Raw genomic sequence first — 16,842 nt, 5'->3', positions numbered from 1 at the left:
TTAGGTATAATAATAGATCCAGAATTTACATTAAAAAAAAAAAGTTGTGAATAGTCAAATTTGGTTTGGCAAATTTTAGGCTTGTTGGGAACAATTTAACGACTGAGGCCTCAAAACTTTTCTCTCTTATGACCTTTTGTCTCATTAGTTGGACACAGACAAATGAAACCACATCACAATGAATCGAAAGAATCTGTAAGCAAGCCATGAAAACCTAAAAACAACCTGCCAGGGACTGCAGATCAACATTAGCTAGTAGCTAAATCTGACAGATTTACATCATCAATTTAAGGGCTTTATTTTTTGGTTGATTTATTGAGCCATTCACTTTCAACAAAAGTAACAAAATATGACTGTATATGCATCTGCAAACCCTCCAAGAATAGTTCACTTTGTACTCAAAGACCAGCATAACATTTCATTATACCTACAGGTTGACAGGCAGCAATGTTCCCTTCTGCATCTAAAGGTCAAGTCATCATCAAGTGGGCTCCAGACTCTGGATGCCATTGTCAACCTTGTTTTTGCACCATGCTCATCATCGTTATTTGCCAGTTTAGCATTAGTTGGAATGCAACTCGAACTCCACTTGAGACGAGGCTCAGTGAGTTCGGAGCAATAAACACGATTCAAACCCAAAGGTAAACAATTAAAAATGAAACTCACATTCTAAAAAAAGGGGGAAAAAAACAATAATAAAGTTTTAAATGTATCTTTCATTTTTTCAAACTTTGGTTTGATTTGAATAAAAAACTTTCAATGGTCACTGACAAGATCCATGTCACATATGATGCAATCAACAAAATCCAAACCTGAACATTCATGTCAGAGTTAAATTGTTATTGTTAAATAAACTTTAATTTTCAGATATATAAGATATGCAAAATATAGTCAAATTTCAAGTGTTGGTATTTAACTTTCATGCTTACTTTCAATTCTCTTTATTTCAATGTGTTTATTTTAGTTTTATAAGCTGAAAGACCCCAGAAACAGCTACCTAGGATGTAGCTAATATAGGGTCAATAAAAGAATAAAAATGTTCAAATACAACAAACTCAGCAAGTCATAAATCTTGCTGGAATAGTTACAAATGTGTTACTTGCTAAAGAAAATGTTACTTAATTTGATTTTCTGTCTACGCTTTCCCTTCACCCCAAAACCAGTTTCGACCAGTGGTTGCCTCTCCGTGATCCTGACTCTGCTGGAGGTTTGTTCCTGTCAAAAGGGAGTTCTTCCTCCCAACGTTTGCCAAGTGTTGCTCATAGGGGATTGTCAGATTTCTCAAGTTCTTTCTTATATATACATGATAACAGTCAGTCTGCTGCAAAACAGGGACTGAGATGAAAGATAAATAAATAGAAATACTGCTGTAAGGCTGAAACTTTCATGATTAGATTTTTTGAATTTGGGTGAAAGCAGGAAAAGAAAACAAGCCCTAACATCCCAGACTGAAACTGTCTGCAGACATTCAGCCTCTGATGTCAGCAGGAAAGAGAAATGAGTCCTAAAACAAATTATCCTGTAATGATTCACAACAATATGACAGCACGAGTGAGGAGAAACAGTTCAGAGCTTGTTTGTTTCAAAATTATATGCCCATCAGAAGCAGAACAAGATTTTCTTTAATCTTATTTCCACGTTTAGCACACCGCGTACACATATTACTTAAAAGTAAAACCAAAAAGTGCTCAAGCCAGGCAGCTCATAACAGTCAACACTAAATAGACCAGAATACCACAAATATATATTTGTGGTACATAATATTTAGAGTTTAGTCAATAAGTAAAATATAAATACTAAAAACGTGTTAACTAAAATTTGTGATCACATGATAAAGAAAAGCTAAAAATAAGACTGTTGGTGGAAACTGAGAAGCCAGCAGGATCTCTTCATTATCAGGCCACATGACAGCTCACCCACTCATCAAGCTCGGCCATTCATTCAACATCCAAGTTATTTAGAGGCCTGCCTCTGCAACCCACTAGATATGCAACTGGCTTGGTTTGTCATTGGTATCCACAGATGCACTATGTACATGTCTTTTTATCTGTGATTACCATAATAGAAGTTTTTATTGAAATATACAAATATAGAATGTTTGTTGTGTGCAAGTGATCTGCAGATGGTGGTTTTGATTAGATTGTAGATGATTGAAAAGGCAGGAACCAATAGCCTATAGAGCTCAGCTGCTGAGGTGAATGTGTGATTTACCTGCATGCGTGTATCAGCCAATGGGGCTCCCAAGGTTGGCACATGAATTACTCGGAAAATTAGTTCAGAGTTTAAAAATGGGTGGCATGGTGTTGCAGCGGTTAGATGGCTCTGGGTTTGAACCTGCTTCTTTGTGAAGTTTGCATGTTTGCATACCAGTTTCCTCCCACAGTGGTATGTTAGACATGCATGTCATTGGTGGTTCAATCATTCGCCATATGTGTGTGTTATTTGCATCTCTGGCTTAGTATCTGAATCTGAATTGGATACAAAGTTTAGAAAATGGTCAGAAGCTTGAAAGAATGTCTTACTATTTATATTAAAACACTAAAACATTGTTATTAAAAATGTGGAGACTGTTCCTATAAATCTTCCACTTCAGTAAAGTGGCCAAAACTCCCACTTTTCACTTGCTTTATGTTGTGCGATATGAACACATGTGAATTTAAGCCATGTTTTTCCAGTTTAACCTGTTTGTTTTCTATAAACATTTCTGCTTGACTTGAAATAAGAAACAATCAACAACAAAAAGACATCTGTTCCAAAATATTAATATTCTGATGCTGCATGGGTGTTTTCTAACACAGCTTGCTGCTCAACAGATCGTGCTTTGTCTGCCGACCGCCGCAGCCACTCTGGGTGAAACAACACATGCAGGACTCCTTGTAATGTTGTTAAGTGGTACAATGAGAAAAGAAATTTACACTCTACACTGCTAAACAGCCATGGATCGTTCTGTGAAACACTGACGGCTAACAAAAATATTCACTCCAAGGTCTTCAGGAGCAAATGCAGTTTGCTCAATCATCAATAAGCTGCAGATGCTTTCAAGGCAGCTACCTTTTATTTATTTTTTTGCAGATTTAAACTTGGTGCATTTGTACTTTTATTGGCATTAAAGCATAAAGCTGCAGTTTTCAAGTCCATGGCACAGATCTTGTTCTCCTGTTAGTCATAAACTGAAATAACTGGAGCTCTTGAATGGCTTTGGCTTAAAGACACCGAAACGGAGCAAATGCAATGTGCAAAGTCACCTCAAGTTTATTTTATCACTGTGCAGACAGATAATTGGCCTGTGTTCACAGGTTTTTGTCTCTTTCACACCATAGTCTTTCCTTTTCTTAATCTGGTGACTGTACATCCAATTCAAACACAATGCATGAAGAAGATATATGGGGCCGATGCAACAATGGCCCCACAGTGCTTCGGGCTGCTTTGCATCAGGGTGTGAGTTCAGACTCAGAGATAACCCTTGTTGTCCCTGCGGCCGGGGTGAGGCAGATGGGGAGAGGAACAATGGCCGGGCCCATGCGGAGGGCGGCAGTGACTGACACAGCCACTGAAGCTCCAAAGAATGCCTGGAGCTGAGCCAGAACCATGGACATCACCAATGCAAACCCCCCCACCCTCACCAACCTGACTCTCAGTATGTCCCATGGTGCCCTTGGGCCAAGGGGATGACACCTTCAAAGACAGCCCCTGAGCGTCAGATGGGCTGCAAACCACCCTGAAGGAGCAGCAGAGACGGGTTTTGGCACTGTGAGCTTTGGAATAGCTTGGAAGAGGACTACTGAGTAAACAGAGAGGTCAACGCCACCAACAGCAGCAGCAGCTAGCATGGCTACAGCGAGCACCTCAGGGCAGAGCGCTTTCGGGCTCGGGAGGAAAAAGAAGAACCCCGGTCTGATGGATCAGATTAGCAAATTCTTTGGAGGAAACAAAAAGAAGAGGAGCAAGGTGAGCATCCATCCATTTAAAAGGACGGTTTCATCCTCAGCTTAACCCAGTTTTAAACTTTTACTTAGTTAATTAGATACTTTGTGCCAAGCTGTGGTCTGTGGTCTGTAAGCCAATTCATGCATATATTAATTTTTACATATAAATAATAATGTGGTTACAATAATAATGCAATTAATATGATTAATAACTTGTGTTTTTATCTTAAAAGGTGAAATATTAAAAAGAAATGTCCTCATAAACTAAAGTGAGACTTTGTGGATGATTAGAGGTTAGGGGAGGTGATAATTCACTTCTGCAGTTCATATTATGACAGTTTGCTTTTAAATATTTAAGCAATTTTGAATTTTCTTGAGCAGAATTGAGATTTCTTTGATTTTACTGCTTGTACTTCACATTCACCTGCAGACCTTATCTGTTAATTAAAATCCACTTATTTAAGCGTCAGTGTCCTAAAGCACTGAGGTTGTTTTGTATGTCAGACACCATCTCTGTGATGTTTCACTGAGTACTGCACTATGTAAAAGCTCACACTCAAAATTACTGTATGTACTGTGGGCTGTGGATTTTTTTTTGACTCCCATCTTCAGCTTTTTAAAAAAAAAAAAAAAAAAAAATATATATATATTATATATATTTTTTTTTTTTGGAGGGTATGAGTAACTCAAAAATCCATCCAGTTGCTTTGGTAGCTTTGCCCCAATGCACTGTTTTATTTTGTTTTTCTTGTTATCTTGCAAAATGCTGCAAAGAATCTAATATAAAGGCTCTAATACAGTCCCATTGAGATCTTGTGAAGGAAAAAACAGGCCTCAATGTGGATGCATGTAAATTTAGTCTGTAATATCTGTCTGACCATGAGCTGCAGCAGATAGAAAACATCAGACAAAACCCCTTTCAGATTTCAAGATTCAACAGTATGTGATGGGAGGGGCCCTTCTGCTGCTTTCAAACTGCTTTCATCTGCTATCTGAGGCTGTTATTCTGAGTAGGCAGAGCGCAAGGACGCCAGATCTCAGAGATTTCTTGAATTTTATTGTTTGTGTGTTTCACTCTTGTATTTCAGCCTTTCTGTGACTCATTTGCAAGACAGACAGAAAACAACAGAAAGCAAAGAGATGCGTGCCTGCACATATCTCGCTTCTTTATTCGGACTTCTTTGCATTCATTAACTATAAGACCAAGTAAAAAAAAAAAATACAATAACTGTCATAGAGGCAGAAACCTTCTTCTGATTGGCTTCCCACATAAACAGAGGCTTACAGCAATATGTAGGGGTTGCTTCTGATCTCACAGCTCGCCTTAGATGACCATCAGGGATACATCTCCTCTCATTGTCTTCATTGCTTTTGCCTTTAAAACTTTAAAGTCTGAACCATTAAATAATTCCCAGAACACTCAATTTTTTTCTAAAAGGAGTGTTTATTGAACCCTTAAACCTTGAACATTTACAAAATCATTAAAAATTGATTTGCATATATGAGGTTCAATCTGTATCATCAGTCTTAAAAACATCATCTTGATAATGTCCTCTCTGTCACTCAGATCTGACAACAATTAGGAAATATCAAAGCTATAATTCTGCAGCTGCATGGTGCTGACTTTCATCAGAGAAAGTGAGCTCATCCCAATCTGTTCTATCATGAAGACACTGCAGAAAAATGAATGTTTCATACAGTCAGGTGAACATGTGTTAAACAAATATATGCAGTTACTTGACCTCTGCTTATCTTCTCAGGGGTCTTTCCGGGGTCATCTGGCCGCCTCACCCCAGCAGTCCTCTTCCCGCCGTCGGACTAATGAAAATGCTGTTGTGCATTTCTTCAGGAGCTTTGTAAGTTCCACTTGCACGCACACGTTATTCATGCCATTCCATACATGTTTTACTTACCTTTATAAAAGCTATTTTTTGTTGCTGGGTCACGCTAACCCCGCCGAGCGTCATTCAGTTAAATTTGTTTGATGTAATCCCCTGAAATTGCCAAAAACTGCATAACTCATAATGCAGAAAAAACAAATTTCCTCCAGTATTTTCTTTGGCTCTAACTCTTGGCATCAACAGTGTGGCAATGTTTTTTGTTTTTTTTTAAACAGCTGGTTAAATTGTTTTTCCTCGCCTATCTCAGTGATTAGAGTGCTGCATGACTCCTTCATTTGCATATTGATAAAAAAGATTTTGGGGAAATTTCAATCAGCAGCTCAGCACTTTTTGTTTATTTCATATCTGAGTTTGTTGCTCTGTTTTTGTTTTGGTTTTTTTTGCTCTGAACAATCAGTCACTCTCTTGTTGTTGTTGTTGTTGTTGTTGTTGCTTGGTGTTCCTCAGGTTTCCTCTCCTCGTCCTAAATCCAGGGTGAGTCCCACTTTACCCATATCTGTTTTTAATTATTCCAAAGGTTTAACCACAGGATGAAGATAAAGTGTTTTTGCAGCAATCAAAGGTTAAAATAATCACTCTTTATCATTTCAGGTTTAAATTCAATTTTGTTGATGAAGTGCCAAAACAAAGTCAAAACAATCACCTCACCTTTTTATAGTTAAATAGAGATCCAATCATTTTAAAGAGGAAAGCCTAACAGTCAGATGAACCCCTGTGAGCAAGCGCTTGGCATCAGTGGGAAGAAAGAACTGCCATTTAACAGGAAGAGGACTCCAGCAGAGCCAGGCTCAGGGAGGAGCAGCCATATGCTGCAGTCTTTAGGGGGGTGAAGTGAAGGAGAAGAAAGAGAAGGATCAATATAGAGACAAAGACATTATATAGTAAGATAAACTGAATGTTACAAAAGCCCCTCAGTTCATTCCTCTGTCTTAAGCTGTTTAAGCTCATTTCCCTCTAAGGCCACACCTTTTTTTTTAAATCAAAACCTCTTCTGGTTGGCTGTCACTTGGATAGCATAAAACATGAATGTAGCTTCCTAACCTCAAAAGGGGAAGTACCTAAAACTTGCATTCTATCCGAAGACCACAAGATGGCGACAGTTGTAGAAGCAAAAACGATTTAGGTCCTATACAAGTTTATATGAAAACTCCCTTTTTGACCTCTGCAAACACTTTCCTCCTGAGTCTGTGGACTCAGTCACTTATTTTGGGTAATATTTAATCCAAAATTGAGTTTATTTCAGAAATCTTGTTAATACTATCTTAAAAAGTGGAGGTACAAAACCGCAAGCTAAAATTAGCCAATTTAGCAGATTTTACTGTTGGATATTACATCAAGAATTTTGCACTTTGCAGGCATCGATTATGCTTACTGTCAGTCTGCTAGGGTCTGCTCAGGCCTGAGAGATACACATTTTAGTGTTAGATAATGAAGGTCTATGAGGACATCTGCAGTCCTGACTTTATTTTTATTTTTTTATGTAATTCATTTTTTGTGTCTTGAATGCACCAACTGCACATGCACCCAGACTTCAAAGAAGTAAAACTGAAATCAATACTCAACTGTTGCCGATATAAATGCACTCTGCTATAAAAGCAGCAGAATCAAAGTTCTTTATTTAGAGAAGCCTAAAAATGAGATTTGGATATTTGACCTAAAATCTGTCTCAGTGGTTACTTTACTGATACTGTCATGACTGCAAATTTCCCACCACAATTTCTGCTAATTGCATCTCACATCTTATTGTGGAAATTCACTTTACTCATTTTCAGCATTTTGCTGAAGGTGCCTTCGTGTAATGGTTACAAAATCACTGGAGAGCCATGAAGTGTCCTGTGGATCTAAATGTGCACTGTGGGTCTTTCACCCATAAACAAATGGATGAAACAGAGTTCACCTGTGTTCACAGAGATTATCTAAATGTCCTACAAAGGAAAAAGCTGATATAATCACAGACAGCACTATAAGCCATAAATAAGAAAATATCAGATAATAAGATCATAATAGATAGAGACCTCTGCATCACCAGCGAGATTTTCTTTAACCGTAACCCACTTATTGTTTTTCTTTTTCAAACTGCCAGCAATAAACTGCACAAAAATGATATTTAATGTATTTTTTAATATTTGTCAGAAGAGTTCATAAACACGGTTTGGGCTTTGAAGGGTTAATGAAAGCTAAAATGTAATGTGTACCTAATTTCACACATCACCATGGTTGCTATCCTGGTGTTATCATGGTAACATAAACTAAAGCTGAGGCTGATTTTAGTGAGACAAATAGATAATTGGTTATAACTGAGCAAACCAAGACTGTGACCTGATGATGGTGCCATTATGTAATATTAAGGTTATAGTTCATACGTTTATTGAATGAATATCTGGAAAAAAAATATCATAGCAAGTCATCTTATTTATGCTGATGTTTACTGGATTATTAGTAATCCTCTGTGTGGGGATCTATCTGTATTCTTATATTTGTCTTATTATTGCAAAGCAATTTCTTTATAAGGGTCACATATTCCTCTAAAATGCAGATTCCCACTCTGGTACTGGATAAATACATGATCAAGGATCATGAGATAACTGGACAGGAAACCAAACCTTTTCTCTTTTTTTTTTATATGTGCATCCATTTTCAGTTTCTTCATGTTTTTTTAGGAACCTTTACCGAAACATTTTTAAAAGCTAGATCATAGCAGTGGAGATCATGGAGGGACTGGATAAAATCAGAGTTTTCACATCGACTTGTCTGCTACCACAAAGCTAATCTGAGACCAGTGCAGGTGGCATCATAATCGTACTGTTGCTCATCTCACCATGTCGTTATCTGTTTCTTTTTCATGTCCAGTGGAGAGACGTCTTGGGTTTGGTACGTCACTCGATCCATCTCAAATTATACAAAAGCCCCACTGCTGACTGCGCCGCTCTGTGCGTCTGCAATCATCCCATTTAAATCTGTCTGTCAACCTCTTCTTTGCAACATGTCCTTTGTCTGCAGTGTCACCTGTTTCCTAACCTACTTTGTGTTTCACTGCTTTCCTCCCTGAAGAGAAATACATTTTATACCGGAGCGCGATGAATCAAGTCGCATTCACGTCCTGATTCACCAGCATTCACACGCAAGGCCTGAAAGGCACAGTTACAGCAGATCAGCCTGGATGAATGCCACAGAAAATCAATTTCATTCATTGACTTGCTGCTTGGAAATTATTGATACAGTTATTGATTTATTGATAAGTTCATTACACTTCAATTTCCCTCCCTTCTTTGCTTCAATCCAGAGCGACTCACTGCTTCTGGATGACTTTGAAATCGCTCAACTATTTATGAACCACAGCCGGTAAACGCTTTTTTCTTAGGACCTCTCCCCCCCTCTCCTCTTTCACACCTCTAGTTCTCTGTAACACCTTCATCAACTTCTCCAGAGATGACTCACCGATCCATCTGTTCTGGTCTGCCACCTCCTTTGTGTCTTCTTATCTGTCCAGCCACTGTGGACAACTCTTTGTGTGTCATTTGATCAGCCACTTACACCCTTTGTGTCAGTGTCTCTTCTCATGGACCCCATCTTCTCCTTGTCATCCATCTTCTTTCCCCTAAAGGTTACTGTTAGGTGAAATCTGGTCCAGTCACACATTCATATTTCCCTCCTTTCATGTCTACTCACAATAACAGATCAAAGACAACTTTCTTCTTTGCTGTTGCAGAGAAACCACATACCTGCACTTTGTTATTTTGCACACTAATTCACTTTAAATATCAAAGAAGGAAATTCAACTCGTAGCCAAACACAATGAAAGCACAAACCCAAATACCAAGGAGTCCATCCTAATGCATTTAAAGAGGATGGAGATCATTAAAAAGAAGGTTTGCAGTCATATTACTGGTGGTTATGTGTTTTTTGTGCAGCAACAGCAAAAACGGCGCCCTTTGTAACAAAATGTTAAATAGTTTTTTTTGTGTTTGGCATTTTGTTGAAGTAGTTTGATATCTCTGATTGTCTGGGGGAAAATATCTTTAATCTCATGGAGAGGAAAAGGCTGTCCATGTAAAATGAATTGCTTAAAGGTTATGCAGTGAGGCAATGCTGGATTCTGGAGCTGGTTCCAGTTCTCCACCTGTGCTTATAAGGCATCTTTTTCTAGGCCACGTCACCGCGTGCCGAGAGCACAAAGTCACCAGTCAGAAGGCGCAGAGACCAAAGCACGCTGTCCAGACTCTTCAACCTGGTGAGCTCGCAGAACGTTTGCCTCTTTGCGTTACCCAGAATTCCCCCTTTCTGCCTGTAAACCTGGATTTCACGATCACTGCTTCCTGTTTGTGTTTGCTCAAATGCAACAGTGATGTTCTCGTCAGAGATCAGTGAGTAGGATGTAAATACGATCATTTCATCATCATGCTTTTACTGCAGCCTGTCATCATAATAAACTAACAAGCTTTAGAGCCACATTTTCACTTTTACATGTAAGCCCAAATTCATCCAATGCCATCTACCTCGATGTTTTTGAGGCTTTATTTTCAGTGTGGATCAGCGCCACTAAATGCAACGTTTTTTTGGACAATCACCTCGTTCATGAACTTTCAACACTGTTTTAACCAAATATCTTCCCAGATTGCTGTTATCTGTGGCTGCGGCAGGAAAACTAATGTTTTTCTCAACCTCCTCATGTCCACTTCTTCTTCTCTCCAGGGAGAAGGCAAGTCCCGTGCACCCTCTAAACGCTGGAGCACCATCTTCTAAGCTCTCCACTGAGGACCAAACCGCAGATCCGACACCGACGAGACCAAAAGAAGAGACAGATACGCCTGCGGCAGACTCACGACCTCAAGAGATGTTAACAAACTAACACGATCCTCCTTTATCTTTAGACAGAGACACAACATTAGTGTAAAAATCCTCTTTTTATTTTTAATCCTACTTCTGAGGAATTATTTAGCTGTTTGTAAGAGGTTCAGTCATGCTTTTAGTAAAGTCTCCTACCATAAAAATCATTGTCTGATGGTGCTAGTGTCTGCTGTCTGAGGTTTGTTCATGGCAGGTGTTTGTTTCTTCTATGTCTGCTGTCGTCTGCATTTTGTACACGATTGATGCTTTATGGATCTCGCTGCTTCCTAGAAACACAGAGCTCACACGACACACAAGCCAAACAAACTTTCACATGTGAAATCGTGACAGAGGGTGGTCCCGTTTCTGCTTGAGCATGTCACAAAGCCACACGTTTGTAAAATGCAACTGGAAACCTATAGAAGTAGTGGACTCTAATATTGTTTTTAACACCACTGCTTAAGTTTTCTTTGCCTCAGTGTAATTAATCACCATGTATGATATTGATGCTTCCCAACTCTATCAAAACAAGATAAAAATGCCCTTTCGAATGCACTGTTTCACACCTGAGAAATGTGCTAAAACTATTCTGTTGTCTTTTCTGTAGCTTTTGCCTCATTTAGTGATTTTCTTTATCTGTTCTGTCGTCATTTAAGTTTTATGGTGATTTGTGTTTTTCCAGAGGATGGCTGACATGTTTTATAGCTGATGGTTAATTTGCAAGTGGTTCAAAGGTTTAAGGATGAAGCAGCAAGGTGGCACGAGGAGCACAGTACTGTAGGACAGGATGTTGGATTCATGTGTTCTGACAAATATTTTGTGATTTATTTTTTTTTGTTTGTAATAAATTACACTGCCACTCTTATTTCTACTTGATGTTTGTATGTTCACTTTAACTGAATGGTCAAAAGCACTGTAAAGATGAGATGGCTAATGTGTGGTGGTGCTACGGGAATAGGAACTGATACTTAAATAAGTGTTGTGTTTCCTCTTAATGTAAATTTCCTGTTTGTAATGTACAGCCTAACTTGCAATAAACACCTTTACTTTTTTCACATTTAAGAGTTATTAAATGTTTTAAAATCAGATCATTCCCTTGTCTTTGCTGCATTTTAATTGTTATGATTTACCAAACATATGATTCAAATGAGCTCTGAGCAAAAAATGTGACATTGAATGTGCACGCTAGCGTTCCTGCTGAACGTTGACCAGATAATAACGCTTTCACGTCTGTGGTAAGGGGACAGTCTGCTAGGCTTAAAATGCCTGAAAACAAGTGGACACAACTAGTCGAATGCATAGACTGTATGTAAAAGATGGACTTTAGTCATAAAGATCAAGCCAGAAGTCCTTAAAACTGTTTTTTCTTTTCCTTTTAATAAGGTTTGATTGCATAGAAAGTGATGAGAAAATGGTTTTTAGATTATTTTGAACTCAGTTAAAAACTTTCCCGATGAGCTTCTTCTCAGTCAGTAGTTTCAAATATATGTGAAATATAGTCTCTGCTAGAGTTTAGGAGGAGGATAAAACACAAGATGCTTTAGAGCAGGGGTGTTCAACTCCAGGCCTCGAGGGCCGGTGTCCTGCAAGTTTTAGATGTATCCTTAATGCAACACAGCTGATTTCAATGGCTAAATTACCTCCTGAAGTTGTCTTGAAGCTCTCCAGAGGCCTATAATGAACTAATCATTTGATTCAGGTGTGATGACCCAGGGTGAGATCTAAAACCTGCAGGACACCGGCCCTTGAGGCCTGGAGTTCCCCACCCCTGCTTTAAGGCATGTTTACCTTATGCATGATAAGTCGCTGGTGTATGAGAGTATCTGCTGTTTATTGGTATCTCAGTCAGACCGAGCTCTCACTCCTCATGAAGTTAGGAACAGCAACAAATTCTCAGAACAGGGCCTCACATTAGGACTATAATTATTGTTTTATTATTTGCTTCGAGCCCTGGGTACAGGAGCTGCATGCAAAAGGATCTTTTGTTAAAAGGCTTGGCGTAATAAGCAAATGCTTCAGCCAATACCTTTTGATTAGCCTTGTCTCATGCTTTCTTGCTTTGTGGTAGATCTTTGTTCTGTCTTCACTGAGATATTTGAATGCTAATCAATCAAATCAAATCAAATCATATGATGATGTCACGGTGGTTACGTTCTTGAAGAAGAACATAACCACCTATATACAGTCTATATTCTTAAGGTTGAACAGACAATAAAAATAGCTGCACTTCTAAAGCTTTATGCCTTTTCCCGTTTAAGTAATGCAAAAAACAGAGTATAAAATATTGTATAGTGTCATGTTTCGCTGTGTGGCAGGCAGGATGAGGACCCAAATCCAGCACTTGGCAAACGGAAAAGTAAAATTAAAACAGCAGCTCTATTTCCCGGAAAAACTCTACACTGAATACAAGAAAACGAAACCAGAAACATAAAACCTAGGGAAGTACACTACAACAGAGAACTTGGAGAATACTAGGGGCACAGAAGACTCACACACAGCACTTAGCACTGACAGTATGACGTGACAACAAACAGGGGAAGACTGAGGGCTAAAATACACAGGCAGGATAACGAGAGGATGGGGAACAGGTGGCAACACAGCTGGAACTAATCAGACATAAAGAGACAAGGGGACGCAAAACTAGATACACTGACATGGGACAAGGACTATCAAAATAAAACACAAACCATGAGACATAAGCAATTTGACACAGAGACGTGGAAAATGACAGGCTCAGAACAGAAATGACTGTTTTAGTACCAAGTTATCGTGCCTCACATCACACATATTAAATTAATCATTAGTTTAATGTAAACAAACAACACAATAGTTCACACAGACACACTACACAAAGATAATGTGTCCCTAATAATAATGTAGAAAATGAGCTGTTCATTGGTTCCATTCCAATTTATTATGCTTACTTCCTATTTTGTCCTTGAGCACATGAATGTATGAAATATAGTGTGCTCTGTATGTGTATGTGTTGTATGTGTGTTGATGCTGAGGTACATTTGCAAGTATGCATAGAGGCATTCTGCAATTGTGAAATACCTTATGTTAAACTATTCATTTGTACAAAGGGCGGGCTTATAAGATTTCTTCTTGCACCGCTTCCCGTTATTATGAAGTTATATATTCTAACGTCTTAAATAAACTCAAATAAATAAAGAAATATAAATTTCTAGTACTATGAAAGAAAGAGAAAATTACATTTCTGCTCATTTAAGCTCATTTAAGGTAAGTAATAGCCTTCTACTGGGAGATTTGTAACCATACTTCATAAATTTTCAATATTTTACCCATTAAGAGTCTTTGTTGAATTGCCAAATTGTTTTAAAAAATTACAAAATTTGACCCTGTTACCTTCTTGCAGCTTAGAAGGCTTATAGTTTGACCTAGCAGCTCAAAAACTGAGAGGAAAAAAATGTAAACTGATAAGCCCCTGTTGTAACTCAGCGATGATCCATGCCATAAAAAGCTCCCAAACACTGCTGAAATATTCTCTCGAGGCCAGTCGTCTACGTCAGACGATAATCCCAATATCAAAGTCTTTTGCAGAGTGAAAAAAACAAGATCTCAACTACATCAAGCAGGACACTCTGTCCTACATTTAATTAAACACTAAACAAGGATGAGTCATCCTCGTTAGACTCCCTTGTCAATACTGAGAAGTGGGAAAAACAGTGTTTCTCATCATTAGAAATAACGGTGAGATAGAACTTTTCATGGACTACTGCCTCTAAAAGCAGAATAATCACTGAGCTGCTTATTCTCTGAATAATTCAATAATTGGCTCAGAGGTCTATAATCCATGTTACGTCACGCACATTTGAGCACTCATATAAAGAGCAAACTGTACACTCAGCCAGTTCATCTTCACAGTTAATCCAGCCATACAAGTGTCTAATGTGACAAAACATTACTATAAAATGATTTTTAACTGTACTGCAGTAACATTTCTCTCTAAGCTATAGGGCTCTGCAAGCCAAAAATGTATTTTCTGTGTTATGTCATTTCCTTCTTTGATGGTCAGGACCTCATGTTTGCTATTTCTATAGACTATCCCTTCTGAAAACATCCAAATATATTAATCAGCAGTCCCATTCACTGGCATCTCTAGATCATGTTATCACAGATAGTGTAGTTTTTGACTAGAATGGCTTGATGCAGTGTTGAGCTACAGAGACCTCTTGTGCCCCATCATTGTGCTGCAAGGCAGCATTCTAAATGTGTTCTAATGGGGCAAATACTATATCCAAAAGCAGCACCTGTTTACTGAATTTTGAATGTGAGAATTTCTCCACTATAAAAAAAGCAATCTGTTCTTATGCACACAACTCAGCAGGTGACTAAGAGCCGACAAACAGTTATTGAGACTGTTATGAGAATGACCATAAATGACCCAGGTTTTAAGATGAGCCTAAAGCTCGATTTAGACTTCTGCAGGAAAGCTGCATCCTAACTTACGTCGTAATCAGAAACTCCTTTTAGCCGTCCACCACATTTCCATGCCATTGAAGTCGAGGCAGCCTGCATCAACCCGATGTGTAGTTATATTTTTCAGGAGGTGCACATCAGGTGGTGCACATCAGGCTACATGGAAGGTTACATTGAAGGGTTAACATTGTAGATTTCCCAATGAAGCATAATTCATGCATTAGTCTTCTACAATTAGCTACAATGAAAAACTAGTGTTCAATAAACTTGTAGCATTGTTAAAAAAAAACACATTCTAGTATGTTTCAGATCAGCCTAGAATGTTTCTAAAATGTTCTAGAATGTTTCTAAAATGTTCTAGAATGACCATCAATGTTTAGAATGTTGCACACTGTTGTTCTAGAATGATCACCAATATACACAGCACTTCAGCATTGTTTAAAACATACATTCTAGAACAGGGGTGTCCAACTCCGGGCCTCAAGGGCTGGTGTCCTGCAGGTTTTAGATCTCACCGTGGGTCAACACACCTGAATCACATGATTAGTTCGTTGCCAGTCCTTTGGAGAACTTCAAGCCACGGTGAGGAGGTAATTTAGCCATTTAAATCAGCTGTGTTGGATCAAGGGCACATCTAAAACCTGCAGGACACCGGCCCTCGAGGCCTGGAGTTCGACACCTGTTTTCTAGAATGTGCCGTGCTCTAGTAAGTTTAGAATCAGTCTCAGAGTTCTAGAATTTTTCACATTAGCATCGGTGTTGTAGAATGGCCATGAATGCTTAAAAATCAACTTCTGCATTCTGGAATGTTGCACACCGTTGTTCTAGAATGGCCACCACTATCTACACACTAGTGTTCTACGACAATCTCAGCATTGTTTAAAACATGAATTCCAGATTGTTTCAAATCAGCCTGAGGGTTCTAAAATTATCTGCAATGTTTCTTTAAACCTCAGTGTTTTATGTCCTCCAAAAACACACAGCAGTGTGGAATGCTGCTTAAAAATCTTTTAATATTGACCAGTGGGAAAATGCTGCATATACAGTACTTTTCAAATATTTTTAGATAAGAGGCTATTCATCTAAAAACATTTCTAACTCCTCAAAAATGTAAGATTTGTTTATGTTGGTCAAATTTCCACTAGGAAGGGATTTTTCTTAACCGATGAAAGAAACTGCAAGAATCCAGTTTAGTTGTGGATTTATTGGTGTTTACTGCATTCTTTCGTTTTAGAAAAGTACCAAACTGTCGACTGGTCACTCCTAAAATAATGTCTCCCTCTGGTATTCATTTTGTTTTTTTAAGTCTAATCATAGCCTCCTTCACTTACATCAACATCTCTAAGGACCTCATACTGATAGCAAAAATAAATGGTTCCCAAATACAACAGAGGAAATTAACAAAATCTACTCCAGTCACCGGAATTACTTTTTTTAAAGTCAACTGCCTTTCCCAGTTATATATTGCTTTTGTTGAACCACTTGAATTTAAACTGATAGTCTCCACCTCAATCATATCTTAATAGCTTGATTTAAAATCCACTGTGTTAGCCTAAAATGGAAAAATTATAAATCAGTGTTCACACCCTGCAAGCCTAAATGTAACTGGTAGAGCTCGTCTCACAGGGAAGACGATCACACTTATCTACTAGAAACCCAAAGTCACCTGTTTCAACCTGGAAAAGATGCTAAACTTCATATAAATCTAACAAGCTATTCGGGAGCCCAGTGTTAGCCTCTCAGGTGCC

At 38.4% G+C, this 16,842-nt stretch overlaps 1 protein-coding gene across 3 annotated transcripts; it reads left to right on the top strand.

Moving 5' to 3' along the window:
* The first annotated feature begins 3,646 nt into the window (after positions 1–3,646).
* Positions 3,647–11,742, top strand: mbpa (myelin basic protein a). Of its 3 annotated transcripts, XM_013912560.1 has the most exons (8): positions 3,647–3,948; positions 5,687–5,782; positions 6,275–6,301; positions 8,678–8,698; positions 9,111–9,169; positions 9,975–10,058; positions 10,171–10,191; positions 10,520–11,742. In XM_013912560.1, exons 1-8 carry the CDS (start codon positions 3,829–3,831, stop codon positions 10,674–10,676), a joined length of 585 nt encoding a protein of 194 aa, XP_013768014.1. In that variant the 5' UTR covers positions 3,647–3,828; the 3' UTR covers positions 10,677–11,742. The 3 variants fall into 3 exon arrangements, with proteins under 3 accessions (XP_013768014.1, XP_013768015.1, XP_005739818.1); XM_013912561.1 differs by lacking the exon at positions 10,171–10,191; XM_005739761.1 differs by lacking the exons at positions 9,111–9,169; positions 10,171–10,191 and having other exon boundaries at positions 10,520–10,613.
* The last annotated feature ends 5,100 nt before the right edge of the window (positions 11,743–16,842 follow it).

The sequence above is a fragment of the Pundamilia nyererei genome, unplaced genomic scaffold (genome assembly GCF_000239375.1).
Source record: "Pundamilia nyererei isolate P.nyererei 1_Seehausen unplaced genomic scaffold, PunNye1.0 scaffold00093, whole genome shotgun sequence".
Classification (NCBI taxonomy): Eukaryota; Metazoa; Chordata; class Actinopteri; order Cichliformes; family Cichlidae; genus Pundamilia; species Pundamilia nyererei.
The sequence above is the reverse complement of the archived record's forward strand: the minus strand, read 5'-3'. Positions and strand labels throughout refer to the sequence as shown.